A 20,635-nucleotide genomic window follows, 5' to 3' on the forward strand; every position below is an offset into this window, starting at 1 on the left:
ACTAAAAAAAAAATTAATATATAAACCCTCAAAACCATGAAAAAAATTGGTTTTTGGAAGGAAAATAATTACAGATTTCTCCTAAATGAAATTCCCAAATCCCTGCACTCCTAGGAGTTGAGTTTCAAATACAAATTAAAACATCTAAATAAGACTGTCATAATAATCTTGTCGGTTGAGTTAAAGAAGAGGAGTATTCACATTATTTTAATCCAAATGTTTGTCCTATATTAGTGTCTCCAAACCAAGTAAGTGTTCAAGAAATTTCAAGTTTTGTTTTCAGTAATGACACCTTTCAAATCAGACATTATTAACGTAGGGCTCGAGACATACAGCCATTTTTATAGAAAATCTTTAACAATTGATTAGTGTCATAATAAGTCATCAGTGAAAACAAGTTGATAAACTATCCCTAAGACAATTATGTGATTTAAAGTTTGCAGACCTGCTGTGCTCACCTGAGCTTGTTCAAAGTCAAGGACACCAACACAATAAACTCTAGCCCCAAGTGACCTGGATAACTTTGCCTATGGAGATTGGGGGAGAGAGAAAAAGAAAGAGAGAGGGGTGAATTATTCAAATATCAGGCTATACATGCAGAGATACACAGCAAAGTACACCGGGGTGTAAAGAAGAGTTTCAGTTCGATACTCACCTCTTTCTCTGCATATGATGGCACCAGACCGTCCAACTTACCATCTGTCAAAGCAATTATGATACTGGAGGTTTTTAAGCCTCCTGCTTTCTGAATTTGTTCATTTGCCTGAAAATGAAGAATAATTATCCAACTCACAATTTAATCTTAACTTTTAACCCGCATGTTCCATCAAGCTGAATTTGAAGTCTGATAAAATCAAAATATTATGGACTGGCTTTTAAAACACAGTTTTCTGTTAACTATTTCATTTGAAATATGCATATATTCACATTATAGAGTAGTTACCACTGGGTTTAAATGATATAGATTTTTAGCTTTGGTTGATTAGTCTGAATATAAGCACAGAGAAAATGAAAAATTCCTTAAAAGGCAAAATGCCATACGAACTTTTCTTATCACCACAGTAAATAATGTTTTCTATCAGTCTTATCCCTAGAAACACTAAAAGCATTAAAAAAAAATTTTGAAGATAAACATGTAATGGGGTCTAGGAGTTTTACTAGAGAGTTATAATTTATTTCATTACAGAATAAGAAAACATTCTCTCCCATAATCATAAATGTAAAAGAACTTACTAGCTTTAGTCCTTCATGGATGTATGTCTCTCCTACTGGACTAACACTTTTTAAATCCTCCAAGCCTTTACTGATTTTGCCTCTGAAAATAATGTATTATAATATTAAACAAAAGAAAAATGAGCAAAGATCACAATAAGCAATTCTCAAAAAACATGATAGTATTACAACTAAGGTTTCTTCAGTAAGAAGGAAAGAACATGGATTTTGAGGGTAGATAGCTCCACATACTTTTTGTCATTTTAATGAATATTTAATAACATCTGTATTTTAACTACAAAAAAAAGTACTAACAGTGTGAAATGTCTTTAAAAATCTAAGCATATTCTAGGTGTTTTGAGCTGAGAACAGATACCTTTAATCGTATTTGTTTTACTAAGTGCTAAGTAAAACATTTTCCTTCATCCAAAAAAACCCACGGGTTGAGCAGGTCAGCTTAAGTGAAAAAGTATTTCTGAAGCACTCACCGCACCTCCTTACATGTTGGAAATTTTCTTTGTTATCTGCAAATTCCTAAAGCACTACTTAGTCTTTACTGACAGAAATTAACAGTTATTCCCCCAAAGTCATGAGTCTCATGATCTAGTTATTTTTGAGCATCTTCTCACTCATCCAGACACCAGCTCATTCTCTTGAATGTTGTAGGTACTTACTACATATTTGATGAACAAATAAAAGAAATGGATGGATGGATGATAATGGATTCTTGAGAGAGGCAATATGAATGAAAAAGATGAAAAATTATAGAATAATCTTTTTCATCATGACTAATTAGTTGTCCCAGTGGGATATGTCTAAATGAAGTATGACTACAATATTGAGATATTTTGTGTGTTTGAGTAAGAAAAGACCCATTTTTCACTGTTTTTAATATAGGTTCCAGTGACCCCTTTAAAAATAAAGAAACCACAAGAATCTTAAGAGAGAAATACAATAATGTTGCAAAAACAATCCAAAATAAACTTAAAACTTCTTTTTAAAATTTCAAATTTAAAAGATCAGAAGAGAGATCTTCTTAATATATTGTTTTCAGAATTTTAGTTTTTAAACAGAAACAAAGAAAAATACCTTTCAAAATAAAAAAGTCTTGAAATGGTAAACTGAAGTATAATGCTTTAAATAAAACATGAAGAGCACTCACACTACTGAGGATGCTAGATGAAAGGAGATTAATTATATACAAGTATATCATTTGAACATCAAGGAACTTACTGGAGTCAAACGCAAAATTATATATATATATATATATACACATACACATACACACATATATGTATATATCATACACTATTAAAATATATGTCAAAAATAGTAAAAAAATTTGTCATGCTCCAGTGTTGTGTTTCAAACACTTGAAATAAATGAGTCATTCACCAGAGCCTCACTCACATTTTAAAAGTAACTTATTGATTATATTTTAATATTGTAATGAAAATAGTTATCAGAGAAGTTCTCCAACTCAAGGAGTTTCCAGAAAACACAAGACAACTTTCAAAGTATGATCCTAGTCTTTCCCTTTCCTGATTCAGTCATCTCTAGCACCATGTTGATTGTTTCTTTTAGTACTTGGTTTAAAACCCCCCTATTCTGAACCTATATCTAACTTCATTATAGTCTTTTTTCTAAGATGCCCCAGATATATCTATGTTCAACTTTTACTACAGTGAATAATTTCATCTCTTAAAAACATTCTACTTTAAAATAATTTAACTAATGTAATTTAATTTAATATTTTCACTTCTCAACTAGACTGGAAGTTTACAGTGGGCTATCACCATACCTATTATTTATAATATATCCCCCTACTCTGCACTTAATACTTATCATAATGCCTTTTGCAAAGTAAATGTTTAATAAATTTTTCAATCTACCACAGGAAAAAAATTCATAATTCCACAGATGATGGAGTAAATTACATAATTTATAAGCTTGTTTTATCTAAATATTTATGTCTAGTATCTACAGAAACAACTTGAAACTGATTCTGTCTGAATACAGATAAAAACCAAATATTTGGTGCTTTCCAGAAATGAGTGGCAGCATGTCCTCAAGCATTAGTGTTTGCTGCCAAAAGAGAAATGAAAAAGACAACTGAAATTCAAGTTTACACAAATAGATTTTGCATGGTAAAAATCACCTTCTCCATTCAGTTCAGATTCAGCTCATTATTACTGAGGACCAGTCAACACCAGCAGAAGACTCTAAGCTGAAGAAACTTGCCAAATGTGGGATTCAGAGTCTTTTGGGCAGGTAGGTCTCTGCTAGTTTATTTCATTGGAAGAAGCAGAGCACCTCTAGCTTTCCATACTCATACCTGCCACCATAATGTTGTAAGCTGCACTGAATCCCATCATTACTTTTGCAGCTGCATAGTCATAGATGGAAAAGTGTTCCTTGCCCACAGCCAATAACATCAACACACGTGAGTCCTGGTCTTGTCTCCTTCCAGCATAACTACACAGTCTGTCAGCCTCTCCTCCATCAACAAGTGTCACTTTATGGAAAATAGAAACTAAAACAAGACAGGACAGATTCTTCAAAGGACAGGCCTTCGAAAGATCCTAAGCAACTAAAAATAAGTTCTAAATTTCTCTATTATTAAACAGTTAACTGGAGGAAGACAAAAGGATGTAGTAGGTTAAAAACAGAACTTGTTCATCTATACTGTGACTTAAAGAAAACTCTAAAGGAAAGCAAGGGGGAAAATGATAAAATAAAAGAAGAAAAAATGTTCATGTTATAAAGACCAGGACAAATCCAACATCATCTTAGAAGATCAACCTCAGTGAGTTTGGCTTGAATGTTATGTCTTCAACTACAAGGAATAGCAATATCGAAACTACTTGGTATTTGTGGTGAAGCCGTCGTCAAGGGTGCTGCTGTCATGACACACAATGTCCCCTATAAGGTCTTATGGCAGAAGTTTCTTGTCATCCCTGAGTAATCGCTATACACTTCCTCCTTTCTGCTAACTACAACTATGTAAACTGTTTCTTGCCCTCACTATTGGGAAGCCCACAGCAAATTTCTTCCTCATTCACAAAATTCTGCAGAGTTCCTATGGTTATCCTGTTGCTACTTCCTCTTTTCCAAGATCTTAGCTTTTCTTTTTATATGTTATTAATTTTCTGCAATGTTATTATGTTCTGTACAGCTTCGAATACTTTTTGGAAAAGAGGTAGAATCCAAACAAATAAAATGGGATATTAAACCTCCGATTCTTTTTTGTTGTTGTTGAGAATCAGAGGACCAAATTCTATAATCTACTCTTTCTCCCTTACTATATAATTGTATTGTTTGAAGAGAGAGAGAGAGAAGGCAAAAACACACTGACATTTTTTTAATCTATAAAATGAACACTTTCAGCTCTAAATATCTCTCAAATTTTTCTCTGCCAAGTAGGGAAAGGAAAAGAAAGGAAAAGGAAAGGATAAGAAGACAAGAGAAGGGAAGGGAAGGGAAGAAAACATAGCAACTACAACTGCCATCCACTATGCCATATCAATGACTTATCTCCATCCATGCAATACTTTGGATTGTGGAAGATGTACATGACGTCATAACTAAAGTAAAGAAATTTTTAGGGCCGGCCGGGTGGCTTAGCGGTTAAGTGCGCACGCTCCGCTACTGGCGGCCTGGGTTCAGATCCCGGGAGCGCACCGATGCACTGCTTCTCCGGCCATGCTGAGGCCGTGTCCCACATACAGCAACTAGAAGGATGTGCAACTATGACATACAACTATCTACTGGGGGGCTTTGGGGAAAAAAAGGAGGAGGATTGGCAATAGATGTTAGCTCAGAGCCGGTCTTCCTCAGCAAAAAAAGAGGAGGATTAGCACGGATGTTAGCTCAGGGCTGATCTCCCTCACAAAAAAAAAGAAGAAATTTTTATAAATAGTAGCTAGCGTAATAAAATGGTTGGCAGAGAATTCTGACTTGCCCAAATAACATAATTAAGTTCCTTCTGCTTCTGACTAAGGATGCATGTTTATACAATGTATCCGTATAGTACTTGAACTTTCCAATGCACATCATCTTAACTTTCCAGATTTCAAAGCTCTTTCTAGATTTCAATCAATCTACACATATATGATGAGCACCTACCACATGTAGACACTGTGATTCTATACGGTGATATGAGAATGACTAACACATAGTCCGGTGGCTACTCTCACACACGTCTCTACAGCTACAGTGTAGTTCTCCAGCCTGGCTGCAGACTGGAATCGCCTCAAGGGTGTTTTAAAAAATCTCTTCCGGGCTCTCACTGAAGAGATCTAATTACTTGGTTTGTGATGGGGTCAGGGTATTTTTTGGAAACTCCCTAGAGTATTCTAATGTGCAGCCAGAATTAAGAACTTCCGATCTAATCTAATTTAAAAACCTTTCCATGTTGTTGGAATGCTCTTTACCTTATCTGTTTTTCCAGTCCTTCTATTGAAGGAGTTTCTGAGTAACTAGGATAATCTTTAAAACTCTAAAATACAATACATAAAGAACTCATACAACTCAACAATAAAAAAATGAACAATCTGATCAAAAAATGGGCAGAGGATATGAACAGACATTTTTCCAAAGAAGGTATACAGATGGCCAACAGGCACATGAAAAGATGTTCAATATCACTAATTATTAGGGAAATGCAAATCAAAACCACAATGAGATATCACCGCACACCCATCAGAATGGCTATTATTAAAAAGATAAGAAATAAGTGTTGGAGAGGATGTGGAGAAAAGGGAACCCTTGTACACTGCTGGTAGGAATACAAACTGGTGCAACTACTATGGAAAACAGTATGAAGATTTCTCAAAAAATTAAAAATAGAAATACCATATCATGCAGCTATTACACTTCTGGGTATTTATCCAAAGAACGTGAAAACACTAATTCGAAAAGATATATGCACCCCTATGTTCATTGCAGCAATATTCACTATAGCCAAGACTTGGAAGCAAAAGTACCCATCAACAGATGAATAGAATAAGAAGACGTGGTATACACACATACACACACACACACACACACGCACACACACATAGAGATACACAATGGAACACTACTCAGCCATTAAAAAGATGAAACTGTGCCAATTGTGACAACGTGGATAGACCTTGAGGGTATTATGCTAAGCAAAATAAGTCAGAGAAAGACAAATACCATATGATTTTACTCATATGTGCAAGATAAACAAACAAATACATAGATATGGAGAACAGATTGGTGTTTACCAGAGGGGAAGAGGAAGGGAGAGGATGAAAGGGGAAACAGGGCACATATCTATGGTGACAAACGGAAACTAGACTTTTGGTGGTGAACACAATGCAGTCTATACAGAAGCCAAAATATATCGACGTACACCTGAAATTTACACAATGTTATAAACCAATGTGACCTCAATAAAATAAAAAAATAAGGGGCCGGCCCCGTGGCATAGGGCTTAAGTGCGCGCTCCGCTGCTGGTAGCCTGGGTTTGGATCCCGAGCACGCACCGACGCACCGTTTGGGAGGCCATGCTGTGGCAGCGTCCCACATAAAGTGGAGGAAGATGGGCACAGACGTTAGCTCAGGGCCAGTCTTCCTCAGCAAAAAGAGGAAGATTGGCATGGATGTTAGCTCAGGGCTGATCTTCCTCACACAAAAAAATAAAAATAAAAAAATAAGAACAAAGTCCTCAGATTCCATTGACAAATGTGGCCCAGCACCTGCCAGAACACTCAGACACAAGAAGAGATGGAACCAAACAAGAGCATCTTCCTCAACTCCTCCTCTACCCCAGGAGCTAAGCCAGGGTTCAGCCAACATTCAGTCCTCAGAGCAGTATGGGGGAGGCAAGGGTTAAGACTTGGGAATCACAGTGTTTCCCATCGAAGTTCCTACATTACTTGCTGGGGATCTGAGTTGCTGTTTTCTTATCTGCAAAACAGGAATAAAAACTCTTATCTTGTAAAAAAGATTTTGTGAGATTCTTATGTATCAAATAAGAGCCACTCTGTTGGACAAAAGCCATATGCACAAAATTTCTTTGAAAGAAGCTCCTCTCTACTTTAGGCTGTGAGTCAGGTGAGACACATACCCAAAAGATTCTTAGAAGCCTTATGTTTATCTGAGAGTGTGTAGGAGGCACATCTTTTAGATTCTCATAAGCCTTTTTGCCTAGATGAGAGGGTCTACAAGACATTATCTTAAATCTTCCTGAAGTCATAACAAAAGATCTTTGCACCCTTCTCTAAGTTTTCCTCTGGTGCCACATTTCACAGGCAGAAATCTGGGTTTGATCATTGATCTAAGGGCATTTCTTAAACTGGGGGCGTATTTTGCCAAGGAAGATGGGACGAGAAAGAGTTTTGTTTTCAAACCCATCAAATCCTGGCTCTTTATATTTCTTCTAAATCTTGTTTAAAAACTGAAAAGTTCCTCCTTTATCTCATCTCATGCCTTTCATATGCCATCATGTAGCTGAAACAAGCCAACTGACATCTTCAACATTCTTCCTGGAAATCTCCTTAGCTATATCCACAAGCTCATTATGTACATTTTCCAATTTCCACATGACCAACAAACTTTCCACCACTACATACAATGGTCATCTCTGCTTCAGCTTCCAGTAACAATTTGCTCACTGCCCTTCCAGTCTTTACTATAATCTCCTTAAGGTCATTTAGCTCCCACCCTAGTCACAATTTCTATTTTGGTTATCTATTGCTGCATAATAAACTACCCGAAATTAGTGGTGTAAACACAATTTATTGTTTCTCATGATAATGTTCACTGAATGGGCATTTCTTATGCTTCACATGTTGTCAGGTGGGAAGTTGGAAGGGCTAGAAGTATTGAAACAACCTCACCCACATGGTTGGCAAGTTGGTACTGGTGTTCATGCTGGCTATTGCCTAGGAGCTCAGCTAGGACTGTTGACCCGAGTCTTCATTCTCCTCCACATGGCTTCTCCACATGGCTAGGTTGAGTTTCCTCCTACCGTGGTGATCTCGGGTAGTCAGAGTTTTTATATGGCAGCTGGCTACCAAGAGCACAAAAAAGGAAACTCCCGTGCTTTATTAAGGCTTAGGGCTGGAACTGGTACAGTTTCATATTTATGTCTGTTGCATTCTATTGGTTAAAGTAAGCCATAGGCCCAGCCCAGATTTTTAAAATTATATATTTAAATATATATATTTATTTTATATATAATACACATATTACATATATAATTATATATACACATATATTGTATTATATATGTATATATTGTATATATGAATTTGTGTATATATTGTATATATGTGTATATATTGTACATATATATATATATTGGAGGCCACAGAAGAACAATCTATCACAAAAGCTAAAAGCTTCATACATCTATGCTACCAAATATCAATTTAGATAATTGCATAAGCCCATCAATGTTATAAGTATTTCTATCATAGGCCAATTCTGTTCTTCAAGAGATTATTAGCCAGATCGTTAGTCCTTGAAATAAACAGTAACTGCAAACAAAATGTAGCAATACACAAGGATCGTATAATGATTAGCCATTTACATAATATAATTAAATGTTTCTTTTAGAAGGTAAAACTTAGTAGATTCAGTAGAATATGAAACTAAACAATGTTCTCAAGATCTTATTTATGTCTACACAAAATTACTAATTGATTTATAATCCACTTAGTACAATACTTTACCTGAGCTATGGCATATAAAGCATTTAGCAAAATGTCTGATACATAGTTAGTGCTCAATGAACTTTATCTACTACTTTTATTGTCTCCTTCCATTAATAAACCACAATATTAGCCAGATTGACCAAATTAGAAAAAATTATATGAGGGGAAATCTGTTCATTGGTTCAAATATACCCACTCTAATTATTTACTTTTGTTATTATATACTGCTATACTACATACAGCATGAAGGATAAATTTCAAAAAAATAATTGTTTTCTACTAGCTCCTCAACTTAAAAATTTTGTAAAGGTTTCAAAAGCGTGAAAGATTATTTTCTAAACACAACCATTGCTAATATATTCTATTATCTTAGGAACTAACAGGTTTGGCTATCTCTTATTGTACTTTATATAAAAACTTGCTTATTGTTTATTTAACATGTCACTCTAAGACCAACATATGCCAAGATCTCTGTGGTCCAGAGTCCAGACCAACAAATCCCAGGTAGTGGTCCTGGATTCAAAACTATCTGCTTACAAAATGCTCTGCACAATCTGGGTTTTGTGAAAAAATTTTCTCCAGTTTAGACTACACTTACCAAAGTGTGGTACACAGATCACACCTGAAGTCCATACCTGCTGCATTTTGTATATTTTTACTCCATTTCCCCATTGAATGCCTGACTGAGCCAGGAGAAATTGACCTCTGTCTTTTAGCACTTCAGTGTGCCAGGTTTGTCTCCCAGGCACGAGTAATAATGTATTTAATTTTCTAGAACATACTCATAAAGCAGATGTGGGACTTCATTGAAAGTAACTATTAACATATCCATCACTAGAATCTGAGCTGCTGCCATGCCGGGACCTCTCAGGATTAGCACAATGTGTGGCCAATGCTGACTTTTCTAAACAGGATAATTACGTCCCTAATAGAATAAAAAATACAATAAAACTATAGTTACTTCCTCTCACCACATCACTGGTTTGTAAGAGAACAGAGTAAATTTAGAGGATGAACATGTCTTTGAACTATGACAAATTCTGACTAACTGTGAAAACTGCAGAAGGAGGAACAGAGAGACTGAGGCAATGCAGTGGTTAAGTGCTCATACTCAGGAGTTAGACCTGGGCATGAATCCTGGCTCTAACTACTTAGCTGTGTCACTTTGAGCAAAGTCACCTGACTTCTCTAAACTTCTATTAGAGTCCTGGCACATGATGAAAATGATGATGACGACGTACACTGATAACCTCCAGATCCCATTTCAACCTTAGTCTCCTTCCCACCCTGTCATCAATTAGGCCTTCTTATGCATTATACCCATTTAATTGTCCCAAAGTTGTTATATGGTAGGAATGATTAGCTCCTTTTAAGGGGCATGGGAATTGAACAGCAAGGGGTGAAGTAACTTGTCCAAGGTCACACAGCTAGTATATAGCTCCTACGTCTATTTGACCCAAGGTCCAAACCTGGTGTTCTCATTTTAACAAGGAGCCTTCAGGACCTTCAAGGTAACAGTTGGATATGTTCTATTCCTAATGCTTACTCTTTCCAACCCCAGAATTTCATTCTGATTCCAAGACAGCTACCTCTGGCTACAGAAGAAGTCAGTAACATTTCTTTTTAATTTACACATTTGTTTAATTTTTTACAAATAATTACATTAACATTGACATAAAACTGAATACCTTAGATGTATGGAAATTAAAAATATGAAGGCTCTCCCCACCTTGACTCTCACTGCTAAGATAGTATCATTTTTAGCAGTTTGTTGCATATCTTCCAGACTTTTTCCATGCATTTATGATCACACACACATCCACCATAAAAATAAAGATTTTTTTGTCTTTATTTTACAAAAATAAAATCATACTTAACAGAGAGTTCTGCAACTTGTTTTTCTCAATTAATATATCTTAGATATATTTTCATGTCAATATATATGGATTTTATAATTCTTTTAATGATTGTATAGTATCCCATTCTATGTATATATTCTAATTTAATTGTACTATCATCAATTGATGAGCATTTAGATTGAATACAATTTTCACTATTATGAACAAGGCTATAGTGTCTAATTTTGCACGCACCTATCTTTGTACACTGGTGCTAGTATTTCAGTAGGACATAGTCCTGAAAGTAGAATTGCTGATAGAAACCTTCTACATTTTTACAGATACTGACCAATTTCTCTGCAAAATGAATGAACCAATTTTTTTTTTTTTTTGGTGAGGAGGATTGGCCCTGAGCTAACATCTATTGCCAATCTTCCTCTTTTTGCTTGAGCAAGATTGTCCCTGAGCTAATATCTGTGCCAATCTTCCTCTATTTTGTATGTGGGATGCCACCAGAGCACGGCTTAATGAGCGGTGCATGGGTCTGCACCCGGTATCCAAAACTGTGAACCCCAGGCCACAGAAGGAGAGAACTTGACCTTAATCACTGGGCCGGCCCCTGACTGAACCAATTTATAAGTTACCAACTCTTACAAAGGACTATTTTATCACAAGTAAATTTTTAATTCAGATTTTAAGGAATTAGAACAAATCCTTTCAAATAATAGAAATGCATATATTATCTAAACTTAATCAAATGATTTCTCTTTAATTTCATACAAGTTTGCCTAAGGAATATTTTTTCCTAGGTAATTGATTACTGTGCTCAGGTCAAACAATTATATGATTTTTTCCAATTTGGGGACAAATATATTGACAAGAGAGGTGGAAATGTTTATAACCAATCTATAAAAGTAGCAATGAGAAAATTGCAAAAGTGTTATCATTTATCATTTCTCAAAGAGAGAAAATATCTGATAGCAGTTAATAGAGTCAGATCAACTCAATCATTCACTCAACAAATATTTATTGAGCATCTACTGTGTGCCAGGCTCTGTTCTCGGTGTTGGATACAGGGGTGAACAAGACAAAGGAGACCCCTCCGCTCTTATGCAGTTTACATTAGGGTCATGGAGATAAAAATAAATTGATTAATTAACAGAACAATTTCAAAAAGTGATAACCAAATAGAGTATTGTGAGAGATTACTGGGGAGGAGGGGCAGGCAATGTTTCCTTTAGACTTGATGACCAGGTAAGGCCTCTCAGAGGAGGTGATGTGTGGGATGAGGCCTAAATGACAAGAATGAGCTAGCCAGGGGAAGACCTGGGGCAGAATAAGAGCAAAGTTCCTAATGTGGAAACAAGCTTGGCCTATTCAGGGAATGGAAAGAAGGCCAGTGGGTTAGACTGTGGCACATGATGTTGCAGGAGAGGACTGAGTGAGGCAGGCAATCAGGTAGGGCTTTTAGGCAGTTGGGAGACATGTGCGTTCTGTTCTAAGCCATTAGATTAAGCGTGAGAGTGGCATGATCTACTTTATACTTTGACTGTTCTTGCTAATATATTGCTCGCCACTTATTAATTGTGTGTCCTTGGACAAGCTACATTACCTTCCCTAGCTTCAGTTTCCTCATTTGTAAAGTTGAGATAATAATAGTATGTATTACATGGAGTTGATATGAGGATTAAATGAGGTAATGAATGGAAAGCATTTTGCACACTGCCTAGCACATCATAATTATTCATTAAATGTTTTCAAGTACATCACTTTTACATCATTAAGATTATATTGAACAGAACAGGGCATAATTCACTATCCCCAATTATGCAACATAATAACTAAACATATCCTTCAAAATTATTCTTGATTCAAATTCTCTAATATTGAGAGGCTAGATATTTCCATATTGAAACAACACTCATCACTTTCCTCTTACCTGATCCTATAATATAGCCCGGAGATATTTATGCATATGTGTACACCCCCTACTCTCAAACACACTAGATTATTCATCTTTGTGTTACTCCCAGAGCCCACAATGCTCAATACATTGTATATGAGGTAGGCAAGCAGGTAGGTAGGTGGTGGATGAAAGGACTGATAGGTATATGGAAGATAAAAATCACGGGGCCAAGAGAAAAGAAGAGAGTATTTCAAATTGAAATATTTAAAAGAATAAAGTTTTTAAATGATGAGTACATAAAAATGTATAACTGATCATTTCTTGCCATGTTTATTATTCTACTCATGCATTTACATAGAACCAGACACCATACTGAAACCCTAACAGAAGACATGGCCCTGCCATGAGGACTTAACTGCCTTCTAATCTTGCTTCATCTCTACTGAAAACATTTAGCAACACTCTGAGAAACATGAAAGAGGTACTTCTCATATTTACCAAGGTATTGAAGAATTATGAGTAATAGAACCAAAATTGTGAAACCTGTTGTACTTTAACCTTTGCATTTCTCATGCACTCAGATGTATTTGTCAGCATGATTTATGACATCAAGAAAGTTTATATGCAGAATGCCAATTTCTAGGCTTTGAAACAAAGATCCACAATCGTTGTAGAAACATTTGTTCAGTGATCTTGTGTCTAAATATGTGAATTGTTTCCACATACTTGAAAGTGTGTAATGGATGAAAAGTGACCTCATATCCAAATACGAGGACCATAGAAATTTGAGAAGTTACTGATGTAATTAAATAAAAGTAGTAAAAAAATAACTCAGAACAGAAAATAATATCCTTTAATGGAGATTGTTCTTTTCTACGCATTGTCTATTTTGATCTTCACAACAACTCTCTTAAGAAAACATAGCAGATTACGGCTGCAGTTTATAGACATAAAAAGTGACACACTGAGTAGATGATTTGCTCCAAGTCTCTAAATCAGTAAGTGGCAAAACTGGAGGTCTAACCCAGGCCTTCTTAGTGTGCTTTCAGCCACCCCGAACCAACTCAACATGCCACAAAAAGTGCAATTCGTTAAAACTGAATGTGTTTCTATTTAAAAAGAGACAGAGGAACCAACTATATATAAAATATGTTGCAAGTAACATTATTAAAATTCCTCCTGGAATATTATAAATCCTCTCAAGCAAGACAGTAATCTCTTTATGTAAGTATAATTCCTCTCTGATCATTAAAATACCACATATTCCTCAGCTCCAGATAGTAATAATAACAACAACGGAGCTTTCAGCTCTTGAAGACATATGTGCCAGACTCTATCCTACATTCTCCACATTCATTGACTTCAGTCCTTACAACAATCTTATGAGGTAGGTATTGTTATCGTCATCATTATACAGATGGAAAAAACTGAGGCATTAAAAGGTTAAGTAACTTGTCCATGACCACTTGGCTAGTAAATCGTTTCAGTGACTCTTAACTGCAACATTATGCTGCCTCTTGAAATAGAAACCTTTTTAGCCCATTCCAACCTCTCCCCTATTAGACTCAACCAATGCAGAGGGAAGAATCTCTAATTTAGTTTAAAAATTTAAACCCATTCTGTGCATGTCTAAGCAGTACCAGTCTTGTCAACCAGGGACTACACTTCATCTTCACAGCGCTGGAGGACTCATATGTAAAGTGCCTAACAGAGAACCTGGCACAACATATGCAGGTGACAATTACTGAGTCTACTATATGTCTGGCATCATGCTAAGTGCTTTTCTCTATATATGCACTCCATAAATGTTAACATTATTCCTTTTCTCTCCTAAAGGATAGGCTGGATCCAAAGCTCTTTCTTCAGAAATTAAACTGGGCAATGGAGAAAATTTCTTTTCACGAAGGCAAGGCCTGTTCTATCACTGGGTATAGATGCTTGTTGTATATGGATAGTAAGGGACTACTATTGCTCTGGTCCTTGATGAAACCCAGATGCACACAGGAAAGTCCAGAAGGGCAGTATCAGTGAGAATACTGAGGTCACAAGCTGGACTCCTCACCTACAGAGAGACTTACTCTCCAGGAAAAGTAAAACTTAAAGCACAAATAAATTAAAAGTTTATATACATATAATTTTCCAAATCAATTCTGTGAATTATAAATAACTTGCCTCCCTGAGTCCCTTTAAATATTATGCTTGACATTTTTAAAGAAAAAATTAACTTATAAAAACAACTATATTCACACATAACTTTTCAGAAATCCACATATTATGCAAAACAAAGTATACCAGCCTCCCCTGTTAAAACTACAGTTTGGAGAAATCTGATTTCAAAATAATGCTAACCCATTCATTTATTCAATAAGAACTAAGTGAGCAATATCTTGCATACTTGTGTTAAATGAAGTAGTTACAAAAATGAAGAAAATCTCCCTTCCCACTATGGAACTCAAGTATAGTAAGCAAAATGGATCCCATGGAAAGCAGCCATTCTTTAAAGTATGTCAATGACGACTTCTAACTTGCCACAATGGGTTCAAACCCACAGAGAAATGGTCATATGAAATATTGTGACATTGGCTTGGAAAAAGCCACATCTTTTATGATATATAAATAAAATAGGAAGCAAGTTCCTTTATAAAGGTAAAAATATTCAGCATCAATGGACCTCAGAGTAAGACTGGAGATCCAGGATGTCTGCTGAATCTAGTAAATCGTCCAAATACATCCATAGCTTTCTCCTCCCTAATGTTCTTCAAATTCCTAGTTGATTAATCTATTACATCTACACTAGAAAGATGTAGAACTACTTACAGTAACAGAGAGGGGGAAAGGTGGGAAGCAGTAAATATACAACTAAGGCAGAGATCTGAGTTTCACTGTACATTCCACAGCCAATATGAACGATATTGATCTTCAGATGATCTGCTCTTTTATAGTACTCATACCTCCTTTCCCCTCTATTAGTAAAGAAAAGTGAATTGTCTGTGCATTTGCTTGATTCCACTGAGAGACTTGAATCATCACTTGGAAATATCAATCATTCCTTTAAGATTAGTTTCTACTAAAAGCCTGCAGTGAAATGATAATGCACTAACCTGTCTCCAGTTAATGGCAAAATAATGGTTGCTTGAGAAGAAAACACAATGAAAGATAATCTCATTTGAGGGCTGCAAAACAAGAAAAGAGGCAGTTAAAACATTTTTAAAAGAAATATTGATAAAATACAGATGTATAGCTAGAAAGTCTCATCTAAATGGTCCAGGCAGTTTTAAATGGAACTCCCTTAGTAGAGACACTAACTCTGCTCAGCATTACTGCATATATCATTTTGGATGTAGTCAGTGTTTCTCAGCACTCACACACTCCTCCATGAACCACAGGGCCATTCAGGAAGAGACTAACCAGAAAGATAAATTCTAGGCCAACGTAAAATTCTTTTATAGAGAATGCTTCTTCCCTTGGTGTTCCACCTCATCTCCTTAAAGAAGGCCAAACCCTTCAGAGTGATTATCCCCAGCAATATTTAGGGCTGGAGAGCAGTCCGTTTGATTTAATGACAACTACGATGTGAGTTCATACAAATGTTATCCTGAAGTAAGAATACTTAAAGAGTGTCACGCACAATGTGAAAGAGACTAACAAACCATATTTGATTAGGCATTTTCAGTTTTCCAAGTTTCAAACATCATACTTAAAATTGGCAACAATTGCCCCAGTTAGCTACATCTTTTAAGCTCTAAGCATTTATCTCATAGAATGGTTCTTATTTCTAAGACACTCTACGCAACTATTACTAAGAACTCAAACTGAAAATATAAAACTAAGATCTATAAACTGAAGGGCGGAGTGATCTCAAATGTTTATACATATTTTAAAAGTCATTCTCTTCAGTAATCACCTTTTATTCACTTCCTATGACATATTGTAAGTTAGTAACTGAGCAACTAAACTTGAGCCAGAGACTGTGCAGTATAGAATTCTAACTTGCAAACTAGACCACATAAATAAGGGCACCACTTCCTAAAAGTGTTGTATTGAAATAATCCATTGCTTTTGATCAAAATTTATGTGTTAACTCTCTGCACACTCTTGATTAAATCAGAAAATTTACAAACAACTGTCTCTTCTGCCTTTGACATTTAAAGATATAAGGCCTTGTTTATTTTTCTTTCCTAGACAGTTTTACCTCAGACCCTCTTCAGAAATGAGAGTGTTACACTTGGCTTCTTAAGCAGGCGACTGATGATTGAACACGGACAAGCATACATTTTTATAGGGATAAGTTTACTGCTGCCAATAACTGAAAGCAAGGATTGCCTAGGCCTCTACAGATTGTTTGAAGTTACTTGCAACATGACTTTCAAAATGTTTTGATCATCCAAGCCTGTTTTACAGAAAACATTTGGGCTAACAAGACTGAAAGAAGCAATATTTAATGATACAGCTCCTTTTTTGTGTCCTTTCCATTATCTTGATAAACTTGCATTTGCTCATTGCATGTTTTTTTTTCTTTTTAAAAAAGAGGAGAGAAAAAAAGCCCTCTAAAGCCTGGTGTCCTGGGGTTATTTTTAAACAGGAATGCCACTAATTCCTAGTTACCTCTAAATAAGAGAGTAAGCTGGATTTCATAGCAGTTATGCTTTTTATAGGAGAGGAAATCAGTCTTTCCTAGTAAGACTCATTGCATATATAGAACAGTTAAATTTTAAACCAGCCACACACCCACACATTGTGTAAACACAAGTCGTTTCTTTAAACACACACACAAGTGCCTTTTCTGGTAGTGGGTTATTAACACATGTTCATTTGAAGTTTACCAACACTTTTTTTTTTAATGAGGACCTCTACAATGCTAAGCGTTGTGTGGAAAGGAAAATATATTATGGATACTATTAGCATAAAATTTTTTAATGTGATAAATTATGAGAAAGCATAACTGAAATTCAAAACAGATGAAAATTCAGAAAGTAAAAGACGTTTGGAATAGTATTTGAAGATGATTCCCCAGAGCCTGAGCCAAGTGTCTGGGATCCAAATGAAATAAGCCCTCAACAACTGAGGGGCTGTCCTAATAACCGTTTGTGTGTCATAATGACCTTGAGGCACTTAAAAATCAACATTTCAGGAAAGGCTTTCCTTGCAAAACGTTGAAAAAAAAAAAAGAGAGATAGAGACCCTACACTTTGTTCCACTTCCCTCCACCTCAAACTTCCCTGCCTAGAAAAGTAAGGTGGGAGAAATACCTCACAAATCTCTCAGTAAGTTGCTGGACAAAATTGTAAATTTCAATCCAGTTATGTGCCACACTCCCAGACCTGAAAAATGAAATTGAACTGATCAGAGAAACAAAACATTTACATGCGGGTTACCTAGCCTCTTCTTCAAGCAAAGGAACAGTATCGGTAGCTGAAACTTCGGTGCTACAAGAATCAAGGAAGTCAACCCATCTTCGGGGACCACCTGCCCGCTAATTGTTTGAAGTAGGATCCTAGCTCTTCAAAGTAAACACAGCCTTCTTTCGCCGGAAATGCAAACCACACTGGGTTTGTTAGCCCTAGGCTTTTCCTGGCTGCAATGAAAGCGCTGTGATCAGGATAAAATCAGGCAAACTTTAGCCAGCGTGAGGAGATGAGGACACAGGGGCCGAGAACGAGTCCTGTCTGGGTTCCAGGGATGCAGAAGGCTACCCCCAAGCGGCCGCACTCCCAGTTCCCAAGACGCCCCCATGACTGGCAAGCAGTGACTACCCCACCTCCCCAGAGAGCCAAGCTGCTCCGGGCTCCTCCCATCACCCCCCAGCCCGCACAGATCCTACAGCGCTTGCCCTTCGGACAGAGATAGCAACAGGGCACCCATCATCCGGTTTCTAACACCCCTCCCCAGGGCGCACACACTTCTCAGCCTCCTCAGCCACAGCTCATCCAGCGCCCCCCTCACTTGAAGACCCTGGACCTCCCTCCCGCACTCACTTGTCCAGGACGAAGTAGAGATCAAAGGCTCCTGTGCAGGAGGGCTGCTCCTGGGCGCTCACCAGCCCCCCAGGACCACTGAGCGCCAGCAGCCACAGCCCGGGGACCAGCCAGCTCCCGGGACTGCGGGCCGGGGACAGCCTCGCCACCATCCTGCTGCCAGGGGCCTGCGACTCCCTCCTGCTCGCAGCCCCCTCAGCTCGACTCGGTGGGGACGCTAAGGTGGTAGGAGCCACCACGGACACACCGTGGGGTGAGGGACAGCAAGCAGCTAGGGCGCTGGCGCCTGGGGCAGCGGGACCACTAACTGACAGAGGGAGAAAGAAAGGCAGGGAGGGAGACAGGGAGGGAGGGAGGTCCTAGAAGGACAAAGGGAGACTGCAACCGCCGCAGCTGCCGCCGGAACTCTTGACGAATCCCAGTGGAAGCGCGATCCAGTCCTCCCCCTCCGGATTCCGGAGAGTTCCTGCAGACAATGAGGGCCCACGGCGACAGTTCGAAAGAGAAGTTCCCCCCGGCCTCTGGCCGAGCCTCTAGCGCCTGCCTCGGACCCGGACCGAGAGTCCCATTCCGCCGGGAGGACTGAAGTCCGGCTGCTGCGGTGCGCTGCGGGGCAGGGGCGCCGGGACGCGGCGATGGCCGCACAAACTTGGAGTCGAGATCCCTCTCTTTTGGTTCCCTTCCTCCGGCGGCCCAACTCCGCCCGGCACTCCAAACTTTCTTCCTAGTGCTCCGCTCTGGCACAGCGCAGCCGGGCGGTCCCCTTCAGGGGAGGAGGCTGAGCCGGTCCTGGGACTAGTGGCTCTAGAGAAGCCACTCCAACCAAGGCCAAGAGCGCGATCTGGCCAAGTCTTGCGTATAAGTGTCAGTGTGCCCCTGAGGGCGAGGGAGGGGCCTGATCTGAAGCTCGCCGAGCCACACACGCACACTTGTGGGTTCGTGCCGAGTTGAAGATGACTAACGCTTGCCGGAGTTTGGAAAGGGGAAAAGGAGTTTAGAAAAACAAATGTCCTCTAGAAATTAAACATGCCCATATATGCTGCAGGCCTGGCCTATTTCAGCAGCTGTGCAGAACAGCCCTCTGTGTGACTGGGAGACGAAAGTCCAGCAATTCCAAGAGAGGTGACAGCCTCCTCTCTCTGCCCCACCCCCACTACCACAAGTACATGCTTTTTACTTGCCACACCCCTACCTAAGAAAGGCAACTTCCTCTTTTTTTAAAAACCTACTTTGTAGTTTCATTTCACCAAGCCAAGAAAGGGCAAACACTTTAGGAGTGGAAAGTTGTACTTCAAAATATTTCATCCCACTGTCATTCAACCCAAACTCCAGATATTAAGAATTTCATCTTGGGGCAAGCTAGGTCACCCTTGTGAAACTTGTGCAGGGGCTGAAGTTTGCATGCATTCAGATTCTCTGCTTACTGATTCTGCACCTCTCCCCTCCCCACTACCTCCACCTCTGACTTCTGCCTTCCCCTTGCCCAAACTGGCTTTTAGAACTTACAATCTCACTGGTATACATAATGATCGATGGTAATATGAGGTGTCACCTCCACCTTATATTTTAAATAAATCAATACTTGATGATAAAAAGTTCATATAGTACTTAATCACATATTGCTTTTTAGCATCTCTTCTCTTTGTTGTCTTCTGTATTTAATTTTTCATTTACACTATCTTTGATATACAACCAGAATTGTAAGCTCTTTGAGGATAGAAACCACTCATTTCAACCAAGATTTACTGAGTACCAACCATCTATTAGGAACTGTTCTAGGACTTACAGTTAATGCACAGAAAAAGATGACAAGCCCCTGCTTTTATGAAGCTTGCAGTCTGCTTGAAGAGGAAAAACAGACAAAAATAAATAAGTAAATGCCCATATTAGAAGGTAGTTTTCAGAGATTTAAAATATGGTGGTATGATAGAAAATGACTGACTAGATGACTAACAAAAAGGATCAGCTAAAAGAGGAACCATTCCCAGCTACTGCACCTCTCCACAGGCATTAGCT

General features: G+C 38.0%; 1 protein-coding gene across 1 annotated transcript in view; it reads right to left on the bottom strand.

Annotated features, from left to right (window-relative positions):
* Positions 1–18,977, bottom strand: part of ANTXR2 (ANTXR cell adhesion molecule 2) — a 140,530-nt gene extending 121,553 nt beyond the window's left edge. Inside the window, exons 1-6 of the mRNA XM_058547346.1 lie at positions 18,620–18,977; positions 17,894–17,965; positions 15,746–15,817; positions 1,234–1,315; positions 656–763; positions 459–527 (exon numbers count right to left, since the gene is read on the bottom strand). Coding sequence (XP_058403329.1) covers positions 459–527; positions 656–763; positions 1,234–1,315; positions 15,746–15,817; positions 17,894–17,965; positions 18,620–18,771 — 555 coding nt within the window. The 5' untranslated portion in view covers positions 18,772–18,977. The remainder of the gene's footprint in view (positions 1–458; positions 528–655; positions 764–1,233; positions 1,316–15,745; positions 15,818–17,893; positions 17,966–18,619) is intronic.
* Positions 18,978–20,635: the final 1,658 nt, after the last annotated feature.

Source organism: Diceros bicornis, chromosome 8 (assembly GCF_020826845.1).
Source record: "Diceros bicornis minor isolate mBicDic1 chromosome 8, mDicBic1.mat.cur, whole genome shotgun sequence".
Classification (NCBI taxonomy): domain Eukaryota; kingdom Metazoa; phylum Chordata; class Mammalia; order Perissodactyla; family Rhinocerotidae; genus Diceros; species Diceros bicornis.